Source organism: Tauraco erythrolophus, chromosome 5 (assembly GCF_009769465.1).
Source record: "Tauraco erythrolophus isolate bTauEry1 chromosome 5, bTauEry1.pri, whole genome shotgun sequence".
Classification (NCBI taxonomy): Eukaryota; Metazoa; Chordata; class Aves; order Musophagiformes; family Musophagidae; genus Tauraco; species Tauraco erythrolophus.
Window position 1 is genome coordinate 70,098,499 of NC_141469.1, and position 23,673 is coordinate 70,122,171.

A 23,673-nucleotide genomic window follows, 5' to 3' on the forward strand; every position below is an offset into this window, starting at 1 on the left:
ACCATCAGCAAGTTTGCAGATGACACCAAGGTGTGTGGTATTGGGAACACGCTGGAGGGAAGGGATGCCATCCAGAGGCACCTTGACTGGCTGGAGAGATGGGCCTGTGAGAACCTCATGAAGTTCAACAAGGCCAAGTGCAAGGTCCTGCACGTGGGTCGGGGCAATCCCATGCACAAGTACAAGCTGGGCGGAGAATGGATTGAGAGCTGCCCTGAAGAAAAAGACTTGGGAGTGCTGGTGGATGAGAAGCTCAACATGAGCCGGCAATGTGCACTGGCAGCCCAGAAAGCCAACCGTATCCTGGGCTGTATCAAAACAAGTGTGGCCAGCAGGTCGAGGGAAGTGATTCTGCCCCTCTACTCAGCTCTCGTGAGACCCCACCTAGAACACTGTGTTCAGCTCTGGAGTCCCCAACACAAGAAGGACATGGAGCTACTGGAGCGAGTCCAGAGGAGGGCCACGAAGATGATCTGAGGGCTGGAGCACCTCTGCTATGAAGACAGGCTGAGAGAGTTGGGGCTGTTCAGCCTGGAGAAGAGAAGGCTCTGGGGTGATCTTATTGCAGCTTTCCAGTACCTAAAGGGGGCCTACAGGAAAGCTGGAGAGGGACTTTTTACAAGGGTGTGTAGTGATAGGACAAGGGGCAATGGATTCAAACTGAAAGAGGGCAGATTTCGATTAGATATAAGGAAGAAATTTTTTACATTGAGGGTGGTGAGGCAGCGGAACAGGTTGCCCATAGAAGTTGTGGCTGCCCCATCCCTGGCAGTGTTCAAGGCCAGGTTGGATGAGGCTTTGGGCAACCTGGTGTAGTGGAGGGTTTCCCTGCCCATGGCAGGGGGGTTGGAACTAGATGATCTTTAAAGTCCCTTCCAACCCTAAACATTCTATGATTCTGTGATAAGGGAAAAAACAAAATACTCTTCCTAGGAAAGGCATGCTGACACAGGACACTATGATGTCCTAGCATGAGAAGAATTTTTAGCTAAATTTAAACCATTCTGAAATCTACGACCCCGATGGTCAATGAAGAGACCACCACCACCACCAATGACTTACTCTTTGGTCATCTCTTTCATTGTTACTCTGTTTCAACAGTTAGTGAAAGTATCAAGGAAGATTTTTCACATTTGTCTGAGATAAGCGTGAGAGATGTTTCCTCCTCAAGGTCCAACATGATTCAATGAACTTTCCTGAATGCTCAGTTAGTTGCCAAAGATAGATGTTCTCCCAGGTCACATCACCAATGACAGCTTCCCTCACTTTTTAACAATTCAAAACGTAGAGATGCAATGAATTGAGCAAGAAGCCCTTGGATTCCATCTGTATTGTGACTGGATGACTGCAAAAATACGTATGTTCTGTACAGCCTCACAGTACATACAATACATTGACGTATTCTGTATATTGCCAAAAGCCATTACTTAAAATTAATTTTCAGCTTGGAAACAAACTGGTCTAAGTCACCCCTATGGCATGATTCAGTCAAGTAACAGCTACTTAAAGCCGGCATAGAGCTCACTAGCAGGAATAGCTACCTGGATGGGGTATTCTAGCACATACCATAGGTACTATGATCCCACCATGACCCTGATCAGCACTTCTACTTGAAAGAAGCAACACTCTGCCCGATTCACTAGCAGGGTTTGCAGAATGACTACAGACCATATGACATCTGCTCTATAACACGCCGATCTTATGCTAGCCATAACCCACAGCCATGTTGTAATTTCGTACAGTGTAGCAGGGGAGTTAAACCACAGAACTATGAACTCGAACTTCTGCAGCAACTACAGTCATTGCATCCAAAGTGGCACAGTGGCCACATGGAACCCTTCAATAACAAAAGAATTGCATCAGTTTAGTGATAAAATCCCCTAGTCGGATCGGGCCGTATCAGGCAATGTAAACAATTCTGAAAGGAAACTACTAAAATGAATTCTAATTAAAATACAATTAAAATATTTTATTAGTTACATGATCATATAATTTAATGTTTTAAAACGTTTTGAGCAGTTCTTTTAACACAGAGTTAAAGTACAGAAGTAATATAAATCAGTTTCTGAAAGGAGATGACAACTACCATTCTTTTATCCAAAATGTCTGTTTCAGGTTGAGTGTTTGGTATTTAACAATTAAATAAGTTACACGCATTGGTAAACCAGAGCACTGAATAAATCCGAGCCAAGATGAAATCTCAGAAACATGCTCCAAACTGGGGCTAGCTGAGGAGTTAACAGCTAAAGCAGGTCCTCACTGAGTACAGCCCAGAGGTAACAAAGTTCCAAAACTGGTTTTGCTGCTGAAGCCACCTTCTCATCAACCACCTACAGCTGCTGTCCTACTCAACAGGAGTCAGGGCTCTGAAACTGAGTCTCCTGCCTGCCAATGACTTACTCTTGCATTATTTCTTTCCATGTAAAATGCTGGTTTTTTCTTCAGTCTTGGCTCTCAGAAATGTTACAATTTATGTTGTAGATGATACCATGAACTGTCTAAGCAGAGATCTCCTCTCTGTCTACTCCGGGACAATGTGCTACTCATCCTCTGTGCAGCTATGAAGATAGCTTTCCTCCTTCTTTTGCCGTGTATCTTACCCCACTCGCATTACAAAAAAGTAAAATCCATGTGCAGTACTGGGTCCTGTTGGGCATTGTCTGAGATAAAACAGGTATTTCCTCTCTCATAAGATGCCAAACCCCTCAAGTATCTCATTCTGGCCACTACTAACAGACTGAGGAGATTAGAGGCAATAAAAGATGGGACAGTTAGCGTAGTACATTTACTTGCAGGGGAAGATGCTGCAAGAAAGAAAAACAAAAAAGCCACAGCAATGCATATGACATTGAAGTGAACCAGGGCTCAAGTGGGCTGTGGTATGAACTTTTAGCTTTACAGCTAAAGCAGTTTCATGCAGTTTCCTAGGATGTGACTCAATGAATGTCACACTGAGGAGAGCTCTTAGCCAAGATTCTCAACGATCTGGGTATGTATTCTAACTGCAATGCTATTAGGCAAAAAGTAGAAACTGCTACCACTTCTTACAGGGTTTTTACAACCAATTCAAAACTGCTAACGTGTCAGGCAAGATCAGCACAAACTCATGTGTAAGGTACATGCATTTCTTTAGATGTAGGTACCAACATGTTTCCTAACTTCTGCTGCAATTTCGATTTAGGCAAAATTTATTGTTTGCATTACTTATCTCCTCCGACCAGGGCATTTCAGAGTATGCATTGTCTGTCAGCTCTTAATGCCTAGATAATTTCAGGGCAATCAGACAGGCTGCCTGGTGTTTCCAGCTGCCTGGAATAGATGGTGCTACAGACAAAAAGGCATTCCACGTTGCTGACTGGGACTCACACACTGGATTCTGTTCAAGTCCCAAATTAAGCAATCTGGATCCGGCCCTTAAGAGACTACAACTATTGACTTACCCTTTTGGTCATCCCAGGCCAGAGGATTATGCAGTCTCAACCATTGTACACTCTTGGCTTAGGGCAAAATGTCAGTGTTTATCATCTCCTCAAAATGATTACTCTACTGATCAGCATTAGTTTATTCTCTCCTGCATTTCAAAACAAAACAAAACAATGTACTAATCACCCACTGGCACTAAGGAATAATAAGAAACAGTAATGTCTGGAGTTAAATGAAAATTAAATACAGAGCTGTGCATTACCAATATAGTTCTGGCACCATAGTTCATTTTGACACATTGCATGAATTTCCTATTGAGTGCTGCGCACTAGATTTTAAATAGGGAGCAGTGATGTATTATCACTTCTTTTGACCATCTGCTGATATATATCACTACACAAATAACATAAAAGGAATAAGTGCCTTTTTTGATAACATTTACTTAAAAATCAGTAATTTAAGAATGCTCATTAGTCTTCTATAAACTGTGAACTATCGGTTCCTTGTGTTCTCTCTGCTAAACATCAGAGAATCCACACAAGGGGTGGGTCAAGCAGTCTTCCTCTCAGTGGAAAAGTAAACAGCATCTATCCCCTCTACCTGTCTGCCTGTTTTCATGAAAACTGGACAAAACTTCACAGTTTCAACATTCCTGCGTTTAAGTCAAATACACTACAGAGATAGACACAGCACAAAGAAATCTCAGTGCCTTAAGTCAGCAGACAGAAATCAACTAAGTCTAGCTTCTATCAACTAAAGTAATTAGAGAGTCACGAGTTGTAACACGCACTTTACTTACGCTAAAAACTTACTTTACCAAGACAACAAAGAAAAAGAAAGAATAGCTTAGGTTTTAATAGCTAACCATTCAACCACCACAATATACCCACACAAACATTCCTGAGACTTAAAGCACCCTTTTGCAGTGGAATTATGTTTTGAGAAGTGGCCTACATCAAACGTGTCAAAAAATATAAAGAAAAAACTAAAAAAAAAAATATGTTGGATGAATGAAGCAAGTCCAATTCAGTGCCTCAATACTCACAGATACATGATAATGTATGTGTGGAATGTGAGCACTGACTCTGACTTGCCTGGCTTTACTTAGCTTAATTTAAAGTGCTCTTTTTTTACACAGTTAATTATGTTTGCTTATATATAAACTATAGATAGATAAGGTTCATAAGCCTAAAATTTTATGAATTCTTCCTTTTTTTTGTAAAAACTCATACCCATCCTTTCTTCTTAGCAGTACACTTACACCTTTTTCAGGAGCCAAAGAAAAGAGCAACATGGACTACTGCTCTCGAGGAGAAAAAAAAAAAATCCTAAAATAGTCAAAAAAGGACCCGAGTCTAACCATAACCAAACCTACTTGCGGCAATAAGATGTGAGGAAAAGAGAGAGATTGCCCTCTAGTGTTTAGTCACCAGAGAAGAGCATAAATGCTGTAAAAGGTTTTCTTAAGCTCTGACGTAGAGGTCCGGTAACTGTTTGCAGAGCTGAACCGTAAGTGGTCTTGGCTGCGTGAACACACTCATGGCAAGGAGAAATTCGTACATGAAAGGCACTTTAATGACAAATGCAGAGAACTGACTTGGCTTCTTCCCCCCACATTTACTGACTTTGCTGGGCTGGTGTGGATTTAACATGAGGTATCACAGACACTGTGATTTATTGAGATCTAAATTACACATGCTCACTTTCAGGAGACTGCTGAAAATGTAGCTTTTCCTAAATGAGGGAAAAATCATTAATAGACTACAGTCAAGTAACTTCTCCAAACTCTGTCAGAGCCCTGTTGACCTATCTGCAATATAAGTAATGTTGGTGGCAGCAGGTATTGCATGATTTGGTCATTATGGAAACTATGGAATTATCACGTTATTATTGTGTGTTATTATGCAATGCATTATCTGCATGCATTGAAAATGGACTCCGTCTGTTTAAATAACAAAAAACTCAACCCATCAAGTTTCTTTAACTGAAGGGGTCAAGAGGTTACGACTAAGCTATCAAATGGAAAACGCATTTTTCTGCAGCCCGAAAGCTTTCATAATATTTCCGCTTCATGCACTTGGACCTAAATTAGTCAACGACTATTAACTGGGGAAGAAATACAGCTCTCTAACAAATCTCCTCCCCTCTCTCCTTCCCCCATATCCTAAATGGATATGCTGGACCACAAGTACACTTTAGCCAGAAGACTATTATGATTTTAGATACAGTTATACACACACGAGTATTAGCTAAGCATATACAATATACATATACTTGTAAAATTAGCTACTCTCACTCCAGTAGCTCATAGCTTAAGATACTCAAAATTCCTTTTTTTTTTAAATCAGACTGCCATTTCTCACAGAAAAATGCTTAAAGAACTACCAAGTACTTTAATAAAAGAAGTAATATTCTCATTTTTTCTTGCATTCTTTTATAAAGCAAGGTCTTCTGGAGTCACAGTTACAGGTGTTTTTATGAAGTTTCATGATACAGCATAATAAAATCATCAGGAAATACATCAGAATAGGAGTAAAATTAACAGTTATAAATTTCCAAACTGAACAGGGTGTCTCATTACGAAACGCCCGACCCTGTTTCCTTCAATGCCGTATGCACCTTTATCTGTAAATCACCAGTGTTTAGGAACTTACAAAAGCAGAATACATCTTTCAGGGTCATGCTCTGAATGAGAAACAGTCACTACAAGCAGGAGAAAAAAGCCTGGCAGCCCCAGGGACCTAACTCAGGAGAGTGGCTCTTCATACTGCAGGGCACAGTGTTCTGCCGGTTCATCTGCCTGGACTACAGGCTGCCCCGATGTCCTCCTTCCCAAGGTCAACTTGGGAGCAGGAACATGCCTGATGAAAGCCACTGTTCTCCCACTGCTCTTCAGCCCTTTCCTCCATCACACAAAGGAAGCACTGCCTTTCTCATGACATGGCACTGGACAAGATTCCTCCCTCTCATCACAAGGAAAAGAGGAATAAACTGCAGCCAGAATCATTCATCCTACGCAAAGCATGTTTCCTGACTACTTTTAAACTACTCTTAAAAGTGGGTCAAAAGCAGGCTACAGTCCTTCCTTGCGGTGCTTTTCAGCAGGCAGAAGGATCTACCTACGTGAAAAGTCTAATTCAGCAGGTCTCAACACAAGATATACATGTAACTTTTTGAAAGAACTGGCAGCTTAACACATTTGTGGAGATCAGGTCATACAGCAGGAGAGGACTGTGGCATACATTCATCTCTACCGAAGTAAATAACATAAAATCTGTGACTAAACAGTAGGCAACTCTGATCTAACTGAAGACTGATGAAACAGCATCAAAAACATGCACGTTGTCTTCTCCATTACAATCACACATGAAAGCCTATAACAAATCTTTCCAAAAATCCGATTGCTAGAAAGGAAGCAGAAAAAATAATCTAAAATAAAAAAAAAAAATATCAAAGGGCTAGAAATTTTTTCAAATCATCTGCTTCTTAAGTTAACAAAGAAAGCCCCCACTTGACCAGAAATGAAAACTGCAATAGGGAGAACAGACCTTGTGGAAGTAACATTAAGATGGAAAAAACATCAAGGGGCCCATATCGCCTCCCTCAAGAGCATAAAGCAGAAGCAGTTCTCACAATACAGATATAGTAGGAAACTTCATCTTCAGTCCATTACAAACACACATGCTTATGTCACTGTTACCTACCAGTCTGGTACTGCATGCCAGTCAGTGAATATTCCACCTGTACACTGAGCACCACATTCAATGAGATGACCTGCAAGGCTGGGAAAATGGCATTCAAATAACTAAATATTCTGTAAATCCAAGTTCCACAAATCCAGCTTTAAAATACAATAGTATAATGGAAATAAAGATTAATAACAGAACATGATATTTTTTCCTCCACAGGCATCTAATACATTTATAAATTGCGCAACTGAACATAACAAGAGGAATATAAGAAAAGTTGAAAGGCGTAACTTTTACATGAAGAATCAAATGAATTTCCTGAAAAAAAAAATTCAACACCTAAAATATTATCTGACACCAAAAAACAGGTTTCATTGGTCATTTCAAGAAGTCTTGATCTAAATTCAGTATATTAACAGTCTGCACTGTGAGTAACTACATAAGCAAAGCTTGCTAAATCAAGAGGTATCTCATTTCCAATGTGAAGGACAGAATGTATTATGATTATGTATTATGATTTTCAGATCTTTGACTGTTATAGTCCATAAACACTCAACATAATTAAGGGGAAAATCCTCATCTCTCTATCATCCCCAATTCAGTGGAGTCAGAGTTTCTCTCTACATTTACTCTCATGCAACAGGATGACCAAGCATACTACTACTAGTTGTACTCCGGTTATCTAAGTAGTGACTCATTTTTATGGACTTCAACGCAGTCAGATGATGCAGAAAGTTAAATCAGGCGACAGAATTTTACCCTATGCTTTCTGCATCAGAGTCCTAACCTTAGGACTTACAACTAGGGTTTGCAAACAGGAGTACTGACACTGAGCTTCTGCAAAACCATACAAGGATGCTGATCTCTGACTGAATCTCCTTCTGTGCATCTTTGAGGATAAGACCTGCTACCATCTTAACTAACAACAGTGACAGCCAAACAGAAAAAGCTGGGAGTCACTGGTCTGTACTGTAAGATTTCATCTTCTGATACAAAATGGATAAGAGAAAATTAAGCTGTTAAATAAAATCATTCACTCCTTTCCTCATTTTGTTATTTTAAGTTGGTTCCAGAATGAAGTTCCTGTAATTTCGATTCCAAATGACTGAGTATTAAGTGAGCCTTAACAAAGAACCCAAAACTTAACAAAAACATTCAAATAAATAAATTCAATAATATGCAAAATTGCTAAGTGCTTAAAAAGTTCTGTTATCCTTATGTTATATGATATGAAATATAACTTTACCATTTCTTCTTATATCATTTACCTTCCTGCAGCTAGCAAGTCGAATTCATCCCTATTCCAGCCAAACTAGAAGAAAAATACAAATATGTTACACATATAAAAGTTTCATGCAGTACAGAAAACTGCACATAATATGTTGCCTGCTCTGAGTATTAATGAATTGGACATTTTTACTTAACTGCAGAAATAAAAAAAATAATTGGCAGACGCTGTACGTGGATTTGAATACAGTAAGTCAGAAGAGCTCTGAAGTATTTCAGTTTTCCTCTTATTAATACACCCAAGCAAATATAAATTCTCAGTCATACTCTCTTCAAAAAAAACTGTAAGCGCAGTATTCCTATTATTCAAAATTTGCGTAACTCAGATTTAAAAGTCTAGCACTATTTTGTTTCATGTGAAAAAGCCACTATGTTTTTTCAACTTTTAAAAAGTAGCAGTCCTGGAGTACTACCAGCCATCCTTAACACTGAACTATGTTTTCTGTTTAACCAGAAATTATTCTTCCCAAGTTCAACACAGTGCAAGTAACATAATCCCTGTCTCTTATTTAGAACTTAACAGAAATCTCCCTAAAAACTTTCAATAAATTAGATAAGGCCTCTCTGGAGTAAATAATACACACTGAGAATTAGAGAATGTAAACAGCTAGGAATAAAAATAACAAGTCATAATGGCAATTATAAATGGGAAAGTTGAATTCTAGATTAGGCAATGTTTGACATGCATGAAGTCAGGGAGCATGAAGCTTTAGAAAGGACTTTTGTAACTAGACACTAACACATACCCTCATTTGGTTTTTTTCTTTTTCAAATATGCACCAAAAGGAAGCATCCTTATTTCGCAGTGTGTATTCATTCAAACAAAAAAAGGTATAACCTATTCAAAATTCTTCAGAAAACCACATATCCTGCTTGTACAACTTGTTGAAATAGCAAGAATTTGAGGAATGTTGCATTAAAACTCAACTACTTAAAGTAAAACTACTTACCCATTGAAAAAGACCAGTGTTTTAGACCACCTCACGTGCCTCCCCCCTATCTCCCTCCAAAAACCCCATGAAAACAACCTCTACTATCACCAACCTGCGGTAAAGAAAAATATACTTTTTTCTTAAACTTACAAACCGAATTTTTAAAAGAAGGGAAAAAAAACTCGAAGAGTGAGATAGTGGTGAAACACGGTAAGACTTCCTTAACTTCACCAAAATGCTTTGCAGCTTCGCGATACACATATTCATAAATAACCCTGCTATAAGTGTAGGAGAAGTGAAAGCTGGCAGCTCCTCAGGCATGTAAGGAAAGTAAAGAAAAATTAAGGTGCTCATTTTAATTTAGTATCTACGTTTTCACAAGGAGCAAAAACAGTCCCGACAATGATTGCTGAATACTCATTCACATACGTTCATTATCATATGGAAATTAACTTGTACTTACAGAATGAATGAGTGGTCCTAACACAATCCCGCTATCAACGCATCTACCCGTGACAACAATATCGGCTCCAAGGTCAAGAGCTCTGCTGATTGGTCTTGCGCTAAAGATGACAAAATGCAACAGTAAGTACTTTTACTTTTTAAAGCATCATTCAAAAAAATCAGTCCCCTGTCACACAGGATAAAAAACACTTAAAAATCCCGCACAATGAAATCAATTTTAACAACCAATTTGTCATTTTGCGTGTACAACAAGACTATTTTTAAAAGCAATCATCAGAACGCCCTGTCAAATTCAGGTACCTAAATGACATAAATGAAACAGTTTCTATGAGTATCAAGTGTCTTTAACATAGTGCATAAGGGGTCACTTCTATTATTGTAAGAGAAAACTGTTTTTCAGAGATTCATTACCCGTATTTCATTTGTAGATGACTGTATAAAAACCAATATTCTTCACAGAGAAAGTGTGGTGACTTTGCCCTCCAATTTTAAACCTTTCAGGTCAACTTCTGTATTTTCAAAACTTGCAATATCAACCAACTTCAAGAAGAGCACTGTGCAGCCATTATTTTTGAAGAAACTCTGGCCAACAGATTTTCCAGATTGCTCAGGCAAGAGTTGGCCCAGTCAAAATTAGTCAGGCTTGTAAATACTCACCCAGGTGAGCCACTCGAGTTTATACGCTTTAGTGAGCAAGCTTTGAACACAGCATGTGGCGCCTGGCTTCTACACCTATGCTATCTGCTGGATCCTTTCATTCTTCATGAAACAGACAGCTCAAAAACACAAACCACATAAACTGCATGCCTTGAAGAACAAAACCAAGAGCAGCGTTTCTCTACAGTTTATAGACTTAGCCCTGGTTTTGTCACGAGATAAGTTAGAAGACACAGAAGATGTCTTAGTGATCTAAACATAAAATGTAAGCCTATGGGTTTTTCTTTGCCAATGCTACATGAACCGAAGGATATTAGCCAGAACAATAAGCAAATACGCAGCATTAGAAAGAATTTACACATCTAGCAATAGTGTTAAGTAACACTCATAAGTAAAAAGCACAAATGGGGTTTCTGCATACATACATAAAGGATACTGATAGAAAAACTGTGTAACTACCTTTAAAAAGCAGTAAATAAAGCCATTTGACTCTTATCGTTAAAAATGCATGTGAACTCAGTCCACAGAACTCCTAACAGCCCAAATCAGAAGGGACAGAAGAAACTTCAGGATCGATACCCCAGTGTAAATTTTTCAGATGGAGTTTATACACTCGAATCAAGAATCAAACTTAAACATCATCAGATTTAGGGAATTAAAAGTGAACTATTCACAGAAGTTACAGATTTTACCCAATACACTCTGATGTTGACCTGTTTTACAGGTATGTATAAACTTATCATCGACTTTACAAATAAACAGCCATTGCTGATGCTGTCAAACTAAAATGTAACTTACGAAACAACTAATTTAAGAGGCTGCTAAGAGCTTTACATTTCAATACAGTTGCATTGAGATTAAGGGGTCCATAAAGAAATACTGCTTTTATTAGAAAACCAATAGTCCACTGATCTAGCACCCGTTAATGAAGCAGACAGAGGTAAAGGATTTTTAAAATGCCTCATCCTCATACTAGCCTGCTTTTGTCTTCTCTGCTTTGATTTGCATTGCTTTTTTACTTGGTGAATAAATCATGAATCACCAGAATTGGAATGAACACATTACACAATTACAAATCCTAACACTATTTCTTAGGTTTCATTTACAGTTACTGCAAACATTGCAAGTCAAAGTTTAACAAACAGAAAATCCAGCAACAACAAAAAATACTAAAAACTCACTTATTAAAAAGTTCTTATTTTACAGAGAAAAAGATATGCTGTGTTAGGTACAGTCATACCCTGCTATCTGCCAGTGATATATCTTTAGAAAGTGCAATGGTAAGGATAAAAGAGAGAGCACAGCAGTTTTTCTATAAAGATGAATGTAAAAGAGGAAGGATTGTGTTCACAGACTTTAGAAACACACTGAACAGAAACACAGAAAGGATGATATATATGACATGGAGGATGGAAAAGCAAAAACAGATAACCAACTGAAAGAGATGCTGGCTTTTGGGAACACCTGACCATTGTCCCATTTCTCAGTCCTTCCCCTTCGACAGACTTGATGAACACTGATTCATGCGACTGTTCACTAACAGGTAGAACACCTGCATTTACAGATTTATGGGAGGCCTTTGGTATCATAAAGGAGATCTTTCAAAAGAGTGATCCATCCTGGAAAGCTAGCTCCCAAAATTTTAATGGTATAAAGCCTGACACACAACTCTAGTGCAGCCTCATGGAACCTCCTACAGCTCCCACAAAGTGTCCCAGTACTTCAATTTCTCAGTTACACTTCTCTAGGGACAACATCCTCAACAACTGCTACATGCAGCAACAGGATATTCCACATATGAAAAAGGATTTTTGCGATTGTTATAATTAAACTAAAGCTATTTTGGCTTGAACTAAAACCTGAGGATTCACAGGAGATGTAACGCTAAGGAGTCACAACTGGCAAGGTTCTAAATTAAAAGTTTACTTGCAAGTTGAAAACAACATTTTTTTTCCTGGCTGTCTGAGTAATGCAAAGGTGAACCTAACATACTAGGTGGTTCTACTTGCGGTACAACACAGTTTCATGTAGTTAATGTGTTAAAATTACTTTTCCATACTAAAACCAACTTGTTAAAATAACTCACCCAAGATAGACATTCATACTATGAACGCTCTCTGGAAATTGTTTGCCACTCTCTAAATCAGTGATACCAGCTCCTTTTAGGTTCTCTTTCTGTTAGAAAACAAACAAAACACCAAGTCCATTATTATTTTGTAGTATCTACTGTAAGCCTTTTATTAGTATCAGACAATAGATCCACTTCATAACAACTCTAAGCAAAGCATAATCATTAAAATTAGCAACAATACAAAACAGTTGAATGGCTAAAAGCCCTAGACACACTTTCAATCACAGTTTTCCAGCACACAGAAAAATAAGTCAGTCTTTAAAGAATGCTAGTTCATTCACAGATGATCAACTACAATGAACAGGTATATTCTCTAGGCTTTTAAACTGTCTTTAATTGCAGTAGGACTGAATAAATCAAACCCTGCAAACAGAAACATGCCTGTAATAATAACAATGGTGGCGTGGCCAGAAAACAAGGTTAACTCTGCAGCTCCAGGTGATACTTAGAACACATTGTGTTTCCACAGAGGTAAGGAACGGGGTAGGGTTTTTTGACTGTGCACCAGGCAGCCTGGGAAACCAGTGGACTCAGGGGCCAGTGACTGCATAGACTCAATGTCTAACGTTAGCTACAGGGGGAGCATCTATATTGTGGGAAAAAAAACTTCCACTTTTAATTAATTTGTTATTCTATGATAAGGACTGAAATCCTCCAAACCACAAATAGTGTAATTTATGATGTTTGGCATCAATGGTAAAAGTTGTCTGTAGACAGTAAAAGCTGTCTCTTTTGCTCCTATAAATTATGTACTGACAATAGCATAGAAAAATAATCCATTTCAGATCAGAAACATCCACGCCAAGTTCAAATAATAACCATTTCACTGTCGTACCAGTAAAGAAATTCTGGACCACTGATGCTAAAATAATTTCAGTAAGGCAGAAGGTTCTTGAAAGGAAGTCCAAGCACTGCACACAATTTGCAAGTAAAGAATCTTACTTGACCATCTTCCACATTCAATAGCATGCAAGGAGCAACAGAGCCTACACAGATAAATAATTTTCCAAGTTACAGGCAGAGATTTAACCATAATGCAAACCTATCCCCACTTAACCAGTATGAACGTATAAATTGGTTTCACATTGTCTTTTCAAGTATGACCAGCGCTTTTTACGGACTAGACTTTATACACAAACTGTCATCCTTTAAGTCAAAAAAAGCCATGCATTTAATAATTTTTTAAATATCAAAACTTCAATCCTCCCACTTAACATTACCTTAATGGCCATAAACTAATTATTTAAAAACAGAAAAACAGCTATCTATAAACAAAATAACAACAGGAAATGCCTGTAAACTACTAAAAACAGCTAGAAGGGATGAATATTTGAACACGTAGTGACTACATCACATTTAAATTTAAGAGATTTAACACTCAGGATTACTTAGTTTAGACTGAAACAACAAGTAACAGCATATCCTAGGTCCTCCTGAAGAGCAAGCAGATCTTAGACCAGATTCACAGTTTGCTTCAAAAACACAAACAGCAGATCCACAGTCTTGTAAAATTCACCTCCATCACACACCAAACATAAGATGTGCCAAGAATTGTTTTCATGCATAAAAAAAAATAAAGGAAACAAAGCAACAATTTGTAAATGTTTTTAACAGTAGAAGGCTACCGCATAAAAATACACAAAATAAGTTCCTACAGGACAGTAAATGCCACCTTCATTCTATATAGATTAAAACAATTTCCACAATGCTACTAAGCCTTAAGACAAAATAAAATACCTCACTCATTAGGTCATCTCCAGCAACAACAGCTATTTTCAAATCAACATCTGCTTTCTTTGCCACTTCCTGAAGGGCAGCTGCACAAGCAAGTGGATTAATTCCACCAGCATTACTGATGACACGAACACCTAAACGAAAAAGATAAATTAAATTCAGCAGCATCCACAACCACTTGTATCTTAAAAACTTAAAGCATGCTGAAATGCAAATAAGATATCATCTTTGCAAGGTGGTAGACATCTAATCAAGTAAAATACTAAAATCACACTAAAATATGAACACTGTATAATCTGTGAAAGGATTACAGTAAGCCAATATAAAATTATTTACAGAAAAATAATTGTTATAGATACTCCTCATTTTTATTTTACACAAGGAAGGAGAAAGTGACCAAAAAGACATATGCGACAAGGCAGACAGACAGTAGCAAAACAACTCCTACAGGAAAAGTATTTGACATCAGTCATTCAAGCATCCATGCTCTCCAAACAACTGCATTTTAGCAGAGACATACATCTATCTCTATAAATTCCAGACTGTGTTAGCAAGGTATTGAGCACTTCAAAATAATTCCTTTTCTCCTCTCAAGCTCAGAAAGCTGTGAAGCTATGCTAATATAATCAGAAAATTACTGATATTCTAGAACTATATGGGAATCCTGAAAAACTTTCATATTGCATTGAAAACATTTAGATCTCACATTTTAACAAAGACCTGTAAAGCAGTCTTCCATTCACAAGTTAAAACTACAATAAGAAACACCTGGAGATATATGTATGTATTTATAATTATAGCAAGTATTTAAAATTAACCCAATTTAAACGTCACCATCAGACTTGCAATTTACATCTACTATAATGAGATTTTTGCTGATGGTTAAATCATTAATCCTAGAGAAGAGCAAAACACTGGAGTGCAAAACAGCTGTTTATAGGAATAGTAACTATATGAAACCCACCTAATCAATTTAACTTAACTAATACACGAATTCACAAGAAGAGCAGCATACCTTTCCTGTGAATATCTTTTATATAGGGAGCCATAGCAGCAGAGACAAAATCCGGAGTGTAACCTAAAGCCTGAAATAATTAAAAAATGTAAACCACTTTGTTACGGTTAAGTCAACCCAATTCCTTTTCTTGGTTAACAGAAAAGAGTAAACAGGGAAGAAAAACTAGCTCTTAAAACGTTTGGACAACGCTATAAAGGACATGGATGCTTTTACTAGATGAAATTGAATATATGAAAATAAATATATGCAAGACAGGAGTATACAAAAGCAAAGACGTCCCCATAACCCGACATGTTTTAAACAGACTCCGAGCGGGACCGGGGCTGTAGGGGAGGTACCGGAGCCCACCCGCCCGGCACTCGCCGGGGCTGGGCAGAGGCTCCCGGCGGCTACTCACGGGAGACCGGGCTTTGGCGGCCGTCAGCAGCGACATGGTGATCTCGGAGAGATAATCGAAAACGAGGAAATCCAGCTTCCCTCCGTACAGGAGCTGCGGCACTGGCGGGACAGGGGAGAACCCACCGTCAGCGCCGCGGTGCCCCCACTCGGAGGCTGCCGCGGGGCCGGGCTGAGGAGGGGCGGGCTGAGGAGAGTCGGGCCGGGCCGGGCCGGGCCGCCCCGCCCTGCCCTGCCCTCGGCGACGCCCCCGCCCGCGGCCCGCCCTCCCCGGGCGTGCAGCGGCAGCCCCGGCCCCGCCGCTTACGCAACGGGGCTGCTTGCGGCGCTGCCGGGCGCCGCTTGCCTGCGCGCCCCACCGGCGGCCTCGCCGGGCCTCGGCGCCCCAACGAGCACATCCGCCGCCCGGCCGGGCCTCGCCGCCGCCCCCGCCGCCAACCCCGCGCCGCCGCCTACCTGCGGCCGCCGTGTCCCCCCAGAAGCCCGAGGCGCAGCCGATGCGCACCGCGGCGCCCGCCGGGGGCTCGCAGCCGTCGCTGCGCCGCCTGCTCCAGCGGGCCGGGCGGGCGGCAGCCCCCAGGAGCCGCGGCCCCCGACGGGCCAGCACAGCGGCGCAGCTCATGGTGGCGGCCGGCGGAGTCGTGGGCGCCGCCCTCCGCTGAGGCCGAGGCCCGCCCCGGGGTCCGCTCCGCCCCGGCCCGGCCCAACCCGCGGCAGGGGCCGAACAGATTGGCGGGGGCGCGCCGGGAGGCTGCGGGGTGTTCGGGGAAAGACCCGACGCCGTTTGCTGGGGAACACGACGGGAGCCCCGGCAGCGCCTGCCCGGCGCGGCTGGCGCGCAATGCGCAGCGCGGAGCGCCGGGCAGCTGGAGCGCTGCCGTGGCTGCGCTCCAGGAGGTGCCTGAACGGGGCATCTGGTCCCATTCTGGCCCGCGCCGGACGCGGATCAGTGGCCGGCGGGTTTGGGGCTGCCGCATCCCTGAGTGCTGCGGGGCTGGGAAGGGCACCCTGTCACTGCCGAACCGCCACGCGTGGGGCGCGGCGGTTAACCTTGAAAGTGGAAGCCTCGTTCAGGGTTGTAATGTCAAAACTATGTCAGATAGTCTGGTTAGCAAATCTTTATGGGAACCTTTCCTCTTCCCCTAAATAAAAAACGCGTTTATTAAAAAATAAGGCTTTCCGTGGGAGTGCATACCTCAGTTTTGACAGGAAGTGTTTCTCAGGTCCCAGAATCAATTTCTAGTCATGAGGTAAATGACAGCTAACCAGCAAATTCCGCAGTATATAGGGAGAAGGCCAAGTGCAAAGTACTGCTCCTCAGTCAGGACAATCTCAAGCACATGTACAGGCTGGGCAGAGAATGGATTGAGAGCAGCCCTGAGGAGAAGGACTTGGGAGTGCTGGTTGATGAGAAGCTCAACATGAGCCGGCAATGTGCGCTAGCAGCCCAGAAAGCCAGCCATATCCTGGGCTGCATGCAAAGAAATGTGGCCATCAGGTCGAGGGAGGTGATTGTGCCCCTCTGCTCTGCTATGGGAGGATGACAGGATCACCATTCTATGAGCCTTCCTCTCAAAAGAAGAAAAAAAGTAAAGAAAAACCCATCCTCTCCTTCAGAACAAACTGCTGTCCTGGAACCCGATCCAGAACCAACAAGTGACCTAGAACCAACAGGTGACCTAGAACATGATCTGGAACACAATCTAGAACCAACAAGTGACCTAGAACCTGCTCTAGCATGTGATTTAGAACCCTAAGCCTAGCTAGGAACCCTATCTAGAGCCCTCTCGCTGCCAAAGCACCAACTCCACAATTCATCCCTGATCTTGGGAACAACTGCACCAACACCACCCTAAATGAAAACCAGACTCGAACACATCTGGACCCAGACTTTAAGGCCCCAGGTCAACAGCAAGCACATTTCTTTCCCCTTTTCAAGCAAATGGGTTGGGAAATAGGCAGATGAATGCTGATATTGTCTGCCAGAAAAGTAGGCAGTGCCACCCCAACATTGATGGTAACTATTGATGCTCTCATGAGACCCCACGTGCAGTACTGCCTTCAGCTCTGTGGACCTCAACATAAGAAGGACATGGAACTGTTGGAGCCAGTCCAGAGGAGGACCACAAAGATGATCCAAGGGCTGGTGCACCTCTGCTATGAAGACAGGCTGAGAGAGTTGGGGTTGCTCAGCCTGGAGAAGAGAAAGCTCCAGAGAGATCTTATAGCAGCCTTCCAGTACCTAAAGGTACTACAAAAAAGCTGGAGAGGGCATGTAGTGATAGGACAAGGGGCAATGGCTTTAAACTGAAAGAGGGTAGACTTAGATTAGATATAAGGAAGAAATTTTTCACTCTCAGGGTTGTGAGGCACTGGAACAGGTTGCCCAGAGAAGTTGTGGCTGCCCCATCCCTGGAAGTGTTCAAGGCCAGGTTGGATGAGGCTTTGAGCAACCTGACTTAGGGGAAACTGTACCTGCCCAAAGCAGGGGCATTAAAACTAGATGATCTTGAAGGTCCCTTCCAACCCAAACCATTCTATGATTCTATGAAATTATTTCCCAATCCTGAAGTCTGAATCGGAGGGCTGCATTTGAACATCTCCATAGAGGGCTAGTCGTGTGGAGGTACCTCAGAGTGATTCCTTGTCTAGAGAAAAGCCACATCCTTTGTCTGATACAACAGGGACTGTGACTGAATATGAGTCTTGTGTGCTGATCTGATGCAGTAACTGCTATGTCTGCCTTAACACATGTTTTGATTCTAGGTGGTTTTGAATAGTCTCTTGCAAATGAAACATTAATAAAATTCAGGATCTTTGCAGGAATGCTGAAAAATACAGCATTCAGTGTGTGCTGATGATGCTAAGTATACGATGACGAGAGGTGGTTTTACTGATCTAAAAAGTAGCCATGTTGAAAATATTTAAGTAAGTACTTTTGAAAATTGTGGGTAAAGCATCCAATTAGACTAATTTCTAATTGCAGTTAGAAATTATGCAGTTGAGAGAAGACAGAAAATAATCATACCGTAATCTTAGAATTTGCTTCTTTATTTAGGAAGCTGCAATGTTTTCCTATTGCAAAAAGGCCATAAAGCATCATCTTCTGACATTTACAGTGCCTAAAAAGTGGTGAACAGTTTCTGTGCTCAGTAACTAAACAGGCAGAACCAAGGAGGTCATAGGGAAAGAAAAGTTGGTTCTCTGCACGTGGAGAGGACTGAACTTATTAAAGTATTTAATTATTATGTTGAAAGCTTGTAGGTTTTGAGCCCCCATAAACTAGTAAACATCCAAATAATCACAGTAGGAAAAAAAAAATGTTGCATATACGTAGCTGACTCCAGATAGCTTTGTCCTAAATATACCAATATATATTTATTATAGCTCCTTAAATTAAACATTGAAGCAAGAACTAGAAAGAGCACTGTGTGGTACAAAACATGCTGCTACCAGTATAGCCATAAAGACAAATACTTTCTGTAGTTAAATTCTGAAGTGTCTTCCATGTGCGTTTCAATACGGAATTCATTGCAGTAAGATTCCAACATACTGTAACGCAGCAGGAAACATGGCTCATCCTCGGCAACTTCTTGCAATGAGCTCAAATCCTGTGGTGAAATTCAAATGCAGTTTACCTTGGCTGAGACTCCGTAATCAACGTGCTGCAGTCCTCACTCACTTCTCTCCTTAAATATACCCAAAATAAGTGCCAATCACTAACAAACTTAATGATTTACAACCCATGAATGTAAGTAAAACTCCCGTTGAAATGAGTTGGGCCAAGATTTCATGCTGCAAAACCGAATTTCTGGACGTGAGAAGACAAGGCTGCTCAAAAAGTGAACGAGAGGCCGGTAGATGGCTGTGTTTCACCGCCGTCTGCTCCCGCCTTGCACGCAAAACGATCTCCGGCCCCAAAAAGTGTCATCTGCTCCTGCCAGCTTCCCCTGTGCTGTCTGCACTCGGCAGAGAGGCAAATGTATGGCATTTCGCCACGGATGGACAAATGCAATTCATATATATTAAGATATAAGTATTCACATGCATGTGTGTGCATTGGTAGAACACTCTTGAAATCTGGAAAGTGCTTTATTCTTTTAGTGTATTTCAAATATTTTCACAGCATGGATTTTGACAGCAACTGCCCATGGTTCTGTGAAGGGCTGGATCTTGCTTTGTCAGAAATCATTTTAAGGCCCTTATGGAACCTTAAATACAATTTTAGCAAATTTGCATATGGATGTTTACTTGTGTGTGAGAGACTATCCAATGTATATAAAATACTAAGACACACCTATTAGTTGGTCTGCCAAAAACACCAGGGAAGGATTTAGGATTGTTTCCTTTATTTGCAATGGTGCACCAAAGAGACGAAGGGATCAAAGCCAGTGTTCTGTTGGTCCCTCCAGCGAATATGTTTCTTAATCAATTTAGAATTGTGCATAGGTAAGAAGGTTATTTAATAAGCTTTTATCGGTGAAAGTAACTTATACACTCCCTGTATTCCTCCATTTGATTACTCAGATGATTTTCTTATAATAAAGACTGGGAGTTTTCATTGTCATCATCATGATTCCATCATGAGCAGTAAGGGTTAGCTCAGAGCCCATTGTTTTACACACAATGTTAGGATTGCTTTGATCAAAACAGAGGTAAGTTATTTAGAGAGTTTTTTCCTGGTAGGCTTGGGAAGCAATGTTCTGCGATGGTCGAGTCTTAATTTTGAGATTTTGGCCTTTATGTGATTTAACAGGTTTTAGAAACAGTGTATTGCTCTTTGAGGACATCAGATGGCACTGTGTCGTTGTCAGTGAAGTTCAGAAGCAGCTACAGTCAGTAACAAGCCTGTATGAAATTCATACATGAAGGTGCTAGTAAAAAGCTTGACTCTGTCTGTGGCCCATTATGGGGGATATGGGTCAAGAATAATAGATACCATAATTCTGTCACATGGTAGGAGTCCACATCCTTTTGGTCCATTGCTTAATGTACAACTTTTAAGACTGAGCCTGATTTTTAATTCTCTCATAAATTGCAAGAAGGAAGGGGGGGAAAAAAATCTTCTGGCTTTAATTTTTATGCTGGAGAAAGAAAAAGGTTACAGAGTAAAAAAAAAAAAACACAATTAAAGAATATAATCTCTTTCCTGTTCATGGTTCAAATGTAGGTCAGTCTGAACGTCAGTTTCCCTCAGTGACTCTAAATGCTTAGATTTACTTTTATTATGCTACTGCCATTAATGTTTCAAATTTAGTCCTATGCTTCCCTCCCTGTAAGCAGATTTGTGCACCAGTATGGAGCACAGATGATGTGTAAAGGAAATGTGAAATTAATTCTTCTACTACCGTCATCCTGAATTAATAGTGTTCAGAGCTCATCCTGAAAGTCAGAGCAGACAATGCAGGGTACATTTTTTCAAAGCAAATGTACTTTCCGTTATTTTTCTGGGATTTTTCTGACAGTCAAGCTTCCTCTGATTGCTTAAAAAAGTACAGGCAAAGTATTTCACAGGCCAGGGTTTTATCATGAAATATATTACATTTTTTGCTGAGTTTCCTTTAATGTTACTGTAAATAAGTTCAAACCAATACTATCAGCAGCTACCAACAAATATTTTAGTTTATTGAGTAGACTCTGTTTAGTTATTGAGCCTCTGTCCTCTCAACTAATTACAAAATATCCAGCAAATATTTGAATTTATTACTTATCTCATTCCCACAAATTAGTGCATCTCTTTATTTAACAAATGGAGTTCACTGCTCTTGCCCTCAAGGTAAAGCATACATTGCAATCTCTCTTTTGCAGACAGTCTGAAAACCAACCTTTTCTAAGTGAATCAATAGTTGAAAATGATCTCTGTAAATCAGTAAAGGGAGAGAATTTGCGATGTTGCATCTAATACCCCTATATAAGGCACAAACAACTCAAAGCTCAATAATGATATTTAACTGATCCCAACACATGGTTTGGGGAGTTGTAGTACCTGTAGTATATTTTTAGCGTTCTATGCTCTAGGACTCAGAAAAACCTCAGTTGTGAGAAACCAATAATATATGTAATCTTCTGAACTATATTGATTTTGTTCCTTTATATCACATTTCTGTTGCTTTTAGGAGATAAGTTCTGTCTTAATTTGTTAAGATTTGAATGAAATTTAAATAAAATCTGAAATATATCAAAGTAAGTAAGCACTGGAAAGAAAGAATATAGGATTTTAAAATAATAAGATAATAGCTCATTGAAACTATCAAACATCTGGCTTATGGACATGAGGTATTTTCAGAAGTACTTTAATGACAAGGTGCCTTGATGTGGGGCCTTTTTGATTGGTAAACACTTTTGAAAATTTGCTTTTAATAATATTTGAAATCAAAATAAGACACATCAGCTATATAAAAATGTTTGGTTATTCTTTGCAGAAATCAAAGGGTCTTTTACATTGCTATATCCTATAGAAAACATGCTGGGAAAAATGACCACTAGAACATGAGTCACAAACCAAATGATTTAGCAGTCACACATCAGTGGAGATTCCCTGCTTAGATTTTAAAAAATATAATATCCCATCATTATTTAAGAATATGTTCTAAACAAGTGAAAGTGTCCTTTCTGTATCCACGGTGTGCGTGCAGCAAAATATCCCATGAATACTTTCCAAAATGGAAAGCCACAGCTGACAGGAAATCAATAAATTTCATAGTTTTCCTCAGAAACAGAACAATTTCCAGGCTGTATTTGAACAGACGTGTAGTGAATTTCTGTGCTGGTGTCATCAGGGAAAAGAAATTAAAGCTTTTCCCAACAGAGCAACTGATTTTTGCTGACTCAGGAATCCTTCAGGCATTTCACTTTAGAAAGGGTGAGGAAGAAGACTGTTGCACAGAGTAGACTATCCAATAGACAAAAATGTTGCCATTTACCTTTTGCCCAAGTTTGGAATATTGAAAGAGAAAGAGAAAGATGGGTTACAAAACATTTTTTTTTTTTATTTTCACTTTTGTGCTTCTGTTTGTAGAGCAGTTGGTTTTGTAACAAACCAGCAGCATAACTTCAATACTAGACAACATTGTAATTGTCTCTTTCTCATCCTAATTGTCCCTCACTCACTAATTGGCTGAACGAAGGGGATTTTGCCCACTAATCTGTATAGCTTACTGGTAGTTCAAGCAGGGTAATGCATATTGATGATGGTTTGCAAAGCAAAGTATGCAATTTTTTCAATCTTTCTTTTTGGGGGTTTTCAACAGTTGTTTTTTATATTTATTTTTACATAAGAAAATTAACTTCTAGAGCATCTGAAAAAAATGCAAGTTCAAATAAAGTCCACTGAATTATTCCAGTTAATAACAAAACCCCATTGGAAATGTTAAAATGGATCACGGTAGCATTTCTGAAATGGTATAGACTGATTTTTCAATTTAGATTCTTAAGGCATGTAAGTATGAGTCATGTTTGAAAAACATTTTATTTTTCCAAGACAGCCATAAGAATACTCTGATATCCAGGAACCAATTCACAAATAGAAGCATATTTCTTCTGATTTGTATTTCTAAGGGAAGATTTACTGTAACGGGAAGGTCTTGGATGCTCTCCCAGTGGCTGTTTGACAAAAATACTAATCGAAATTGAATCAAAGAAGGCTCTTTAAAACAATAACGATTCACCTTTACTGTTTACTCAAAAAATAAATTGCAAGAAAAAAGTAAACTGAATTTGAGAACTCTTCCTTCTGCCTGTGCTACATGAACTGTTCCTCATCTGTTACCAAATCAGCAAATAGACTTACTGGAAAAACAAAACAAAACAAAACAAAAACTGGCCAGAAAATCACACAGTCAAATTATATTGGACACGTTGCAAGGTACAACTAGGTCTCTAGCACTTCTGTTCGGTAAATGGGTCAGCTATTTTGCAGCCAGGACCAACCAAGACAAAATG

At 40.0% G+C, this 23,673-nt stretch overlaps 1 protein-coding gene across 1 annotated transcript in view; it reads right to left on the bottom strand.

The window, feature by feature from the left end:
• Positions 1–16,354, bottom strand: part of LOC147528743 (uncharacterized) — a 69,639-nt gene extending 53,285 nt beyond the window's left edge. The window contains exons 1-8 of the mRNA XM_086611920.1: positions 16,189–16,354; positions 15,734–15,834; positions 15,334–15,403; positions 14,322–14,452; positions 12,540–12,628; positions 9,795–9,894; positions 8,381–8,424; positions 7,128–7,205 (exon numbers count right to left, since the gene is read on the bottom strand). Coding sequence (XP_086468046.1) covers positions 7,128–7,205; positions 8,381–8,424; positions 9,795–9,894; positions 12,540–12,628; positions 14,322–14,452; positions 15,334–15,403; positions 15,734–15,834; positions 16,189–16,354 — 779 coding nt within the window. The remainder of the gene's footprint in view (positions 1–7,127; positions 7,206–8,380; positions 8,425–9,794; positions 9,895–12,539; positions 12,629–14,321; positions 14,453–15,333; positions 15,404–15,733; positions 15,835–16,188) is intronic.
• Positions 16,355–23,673: the final 7,319 nt, after the last annotated feature.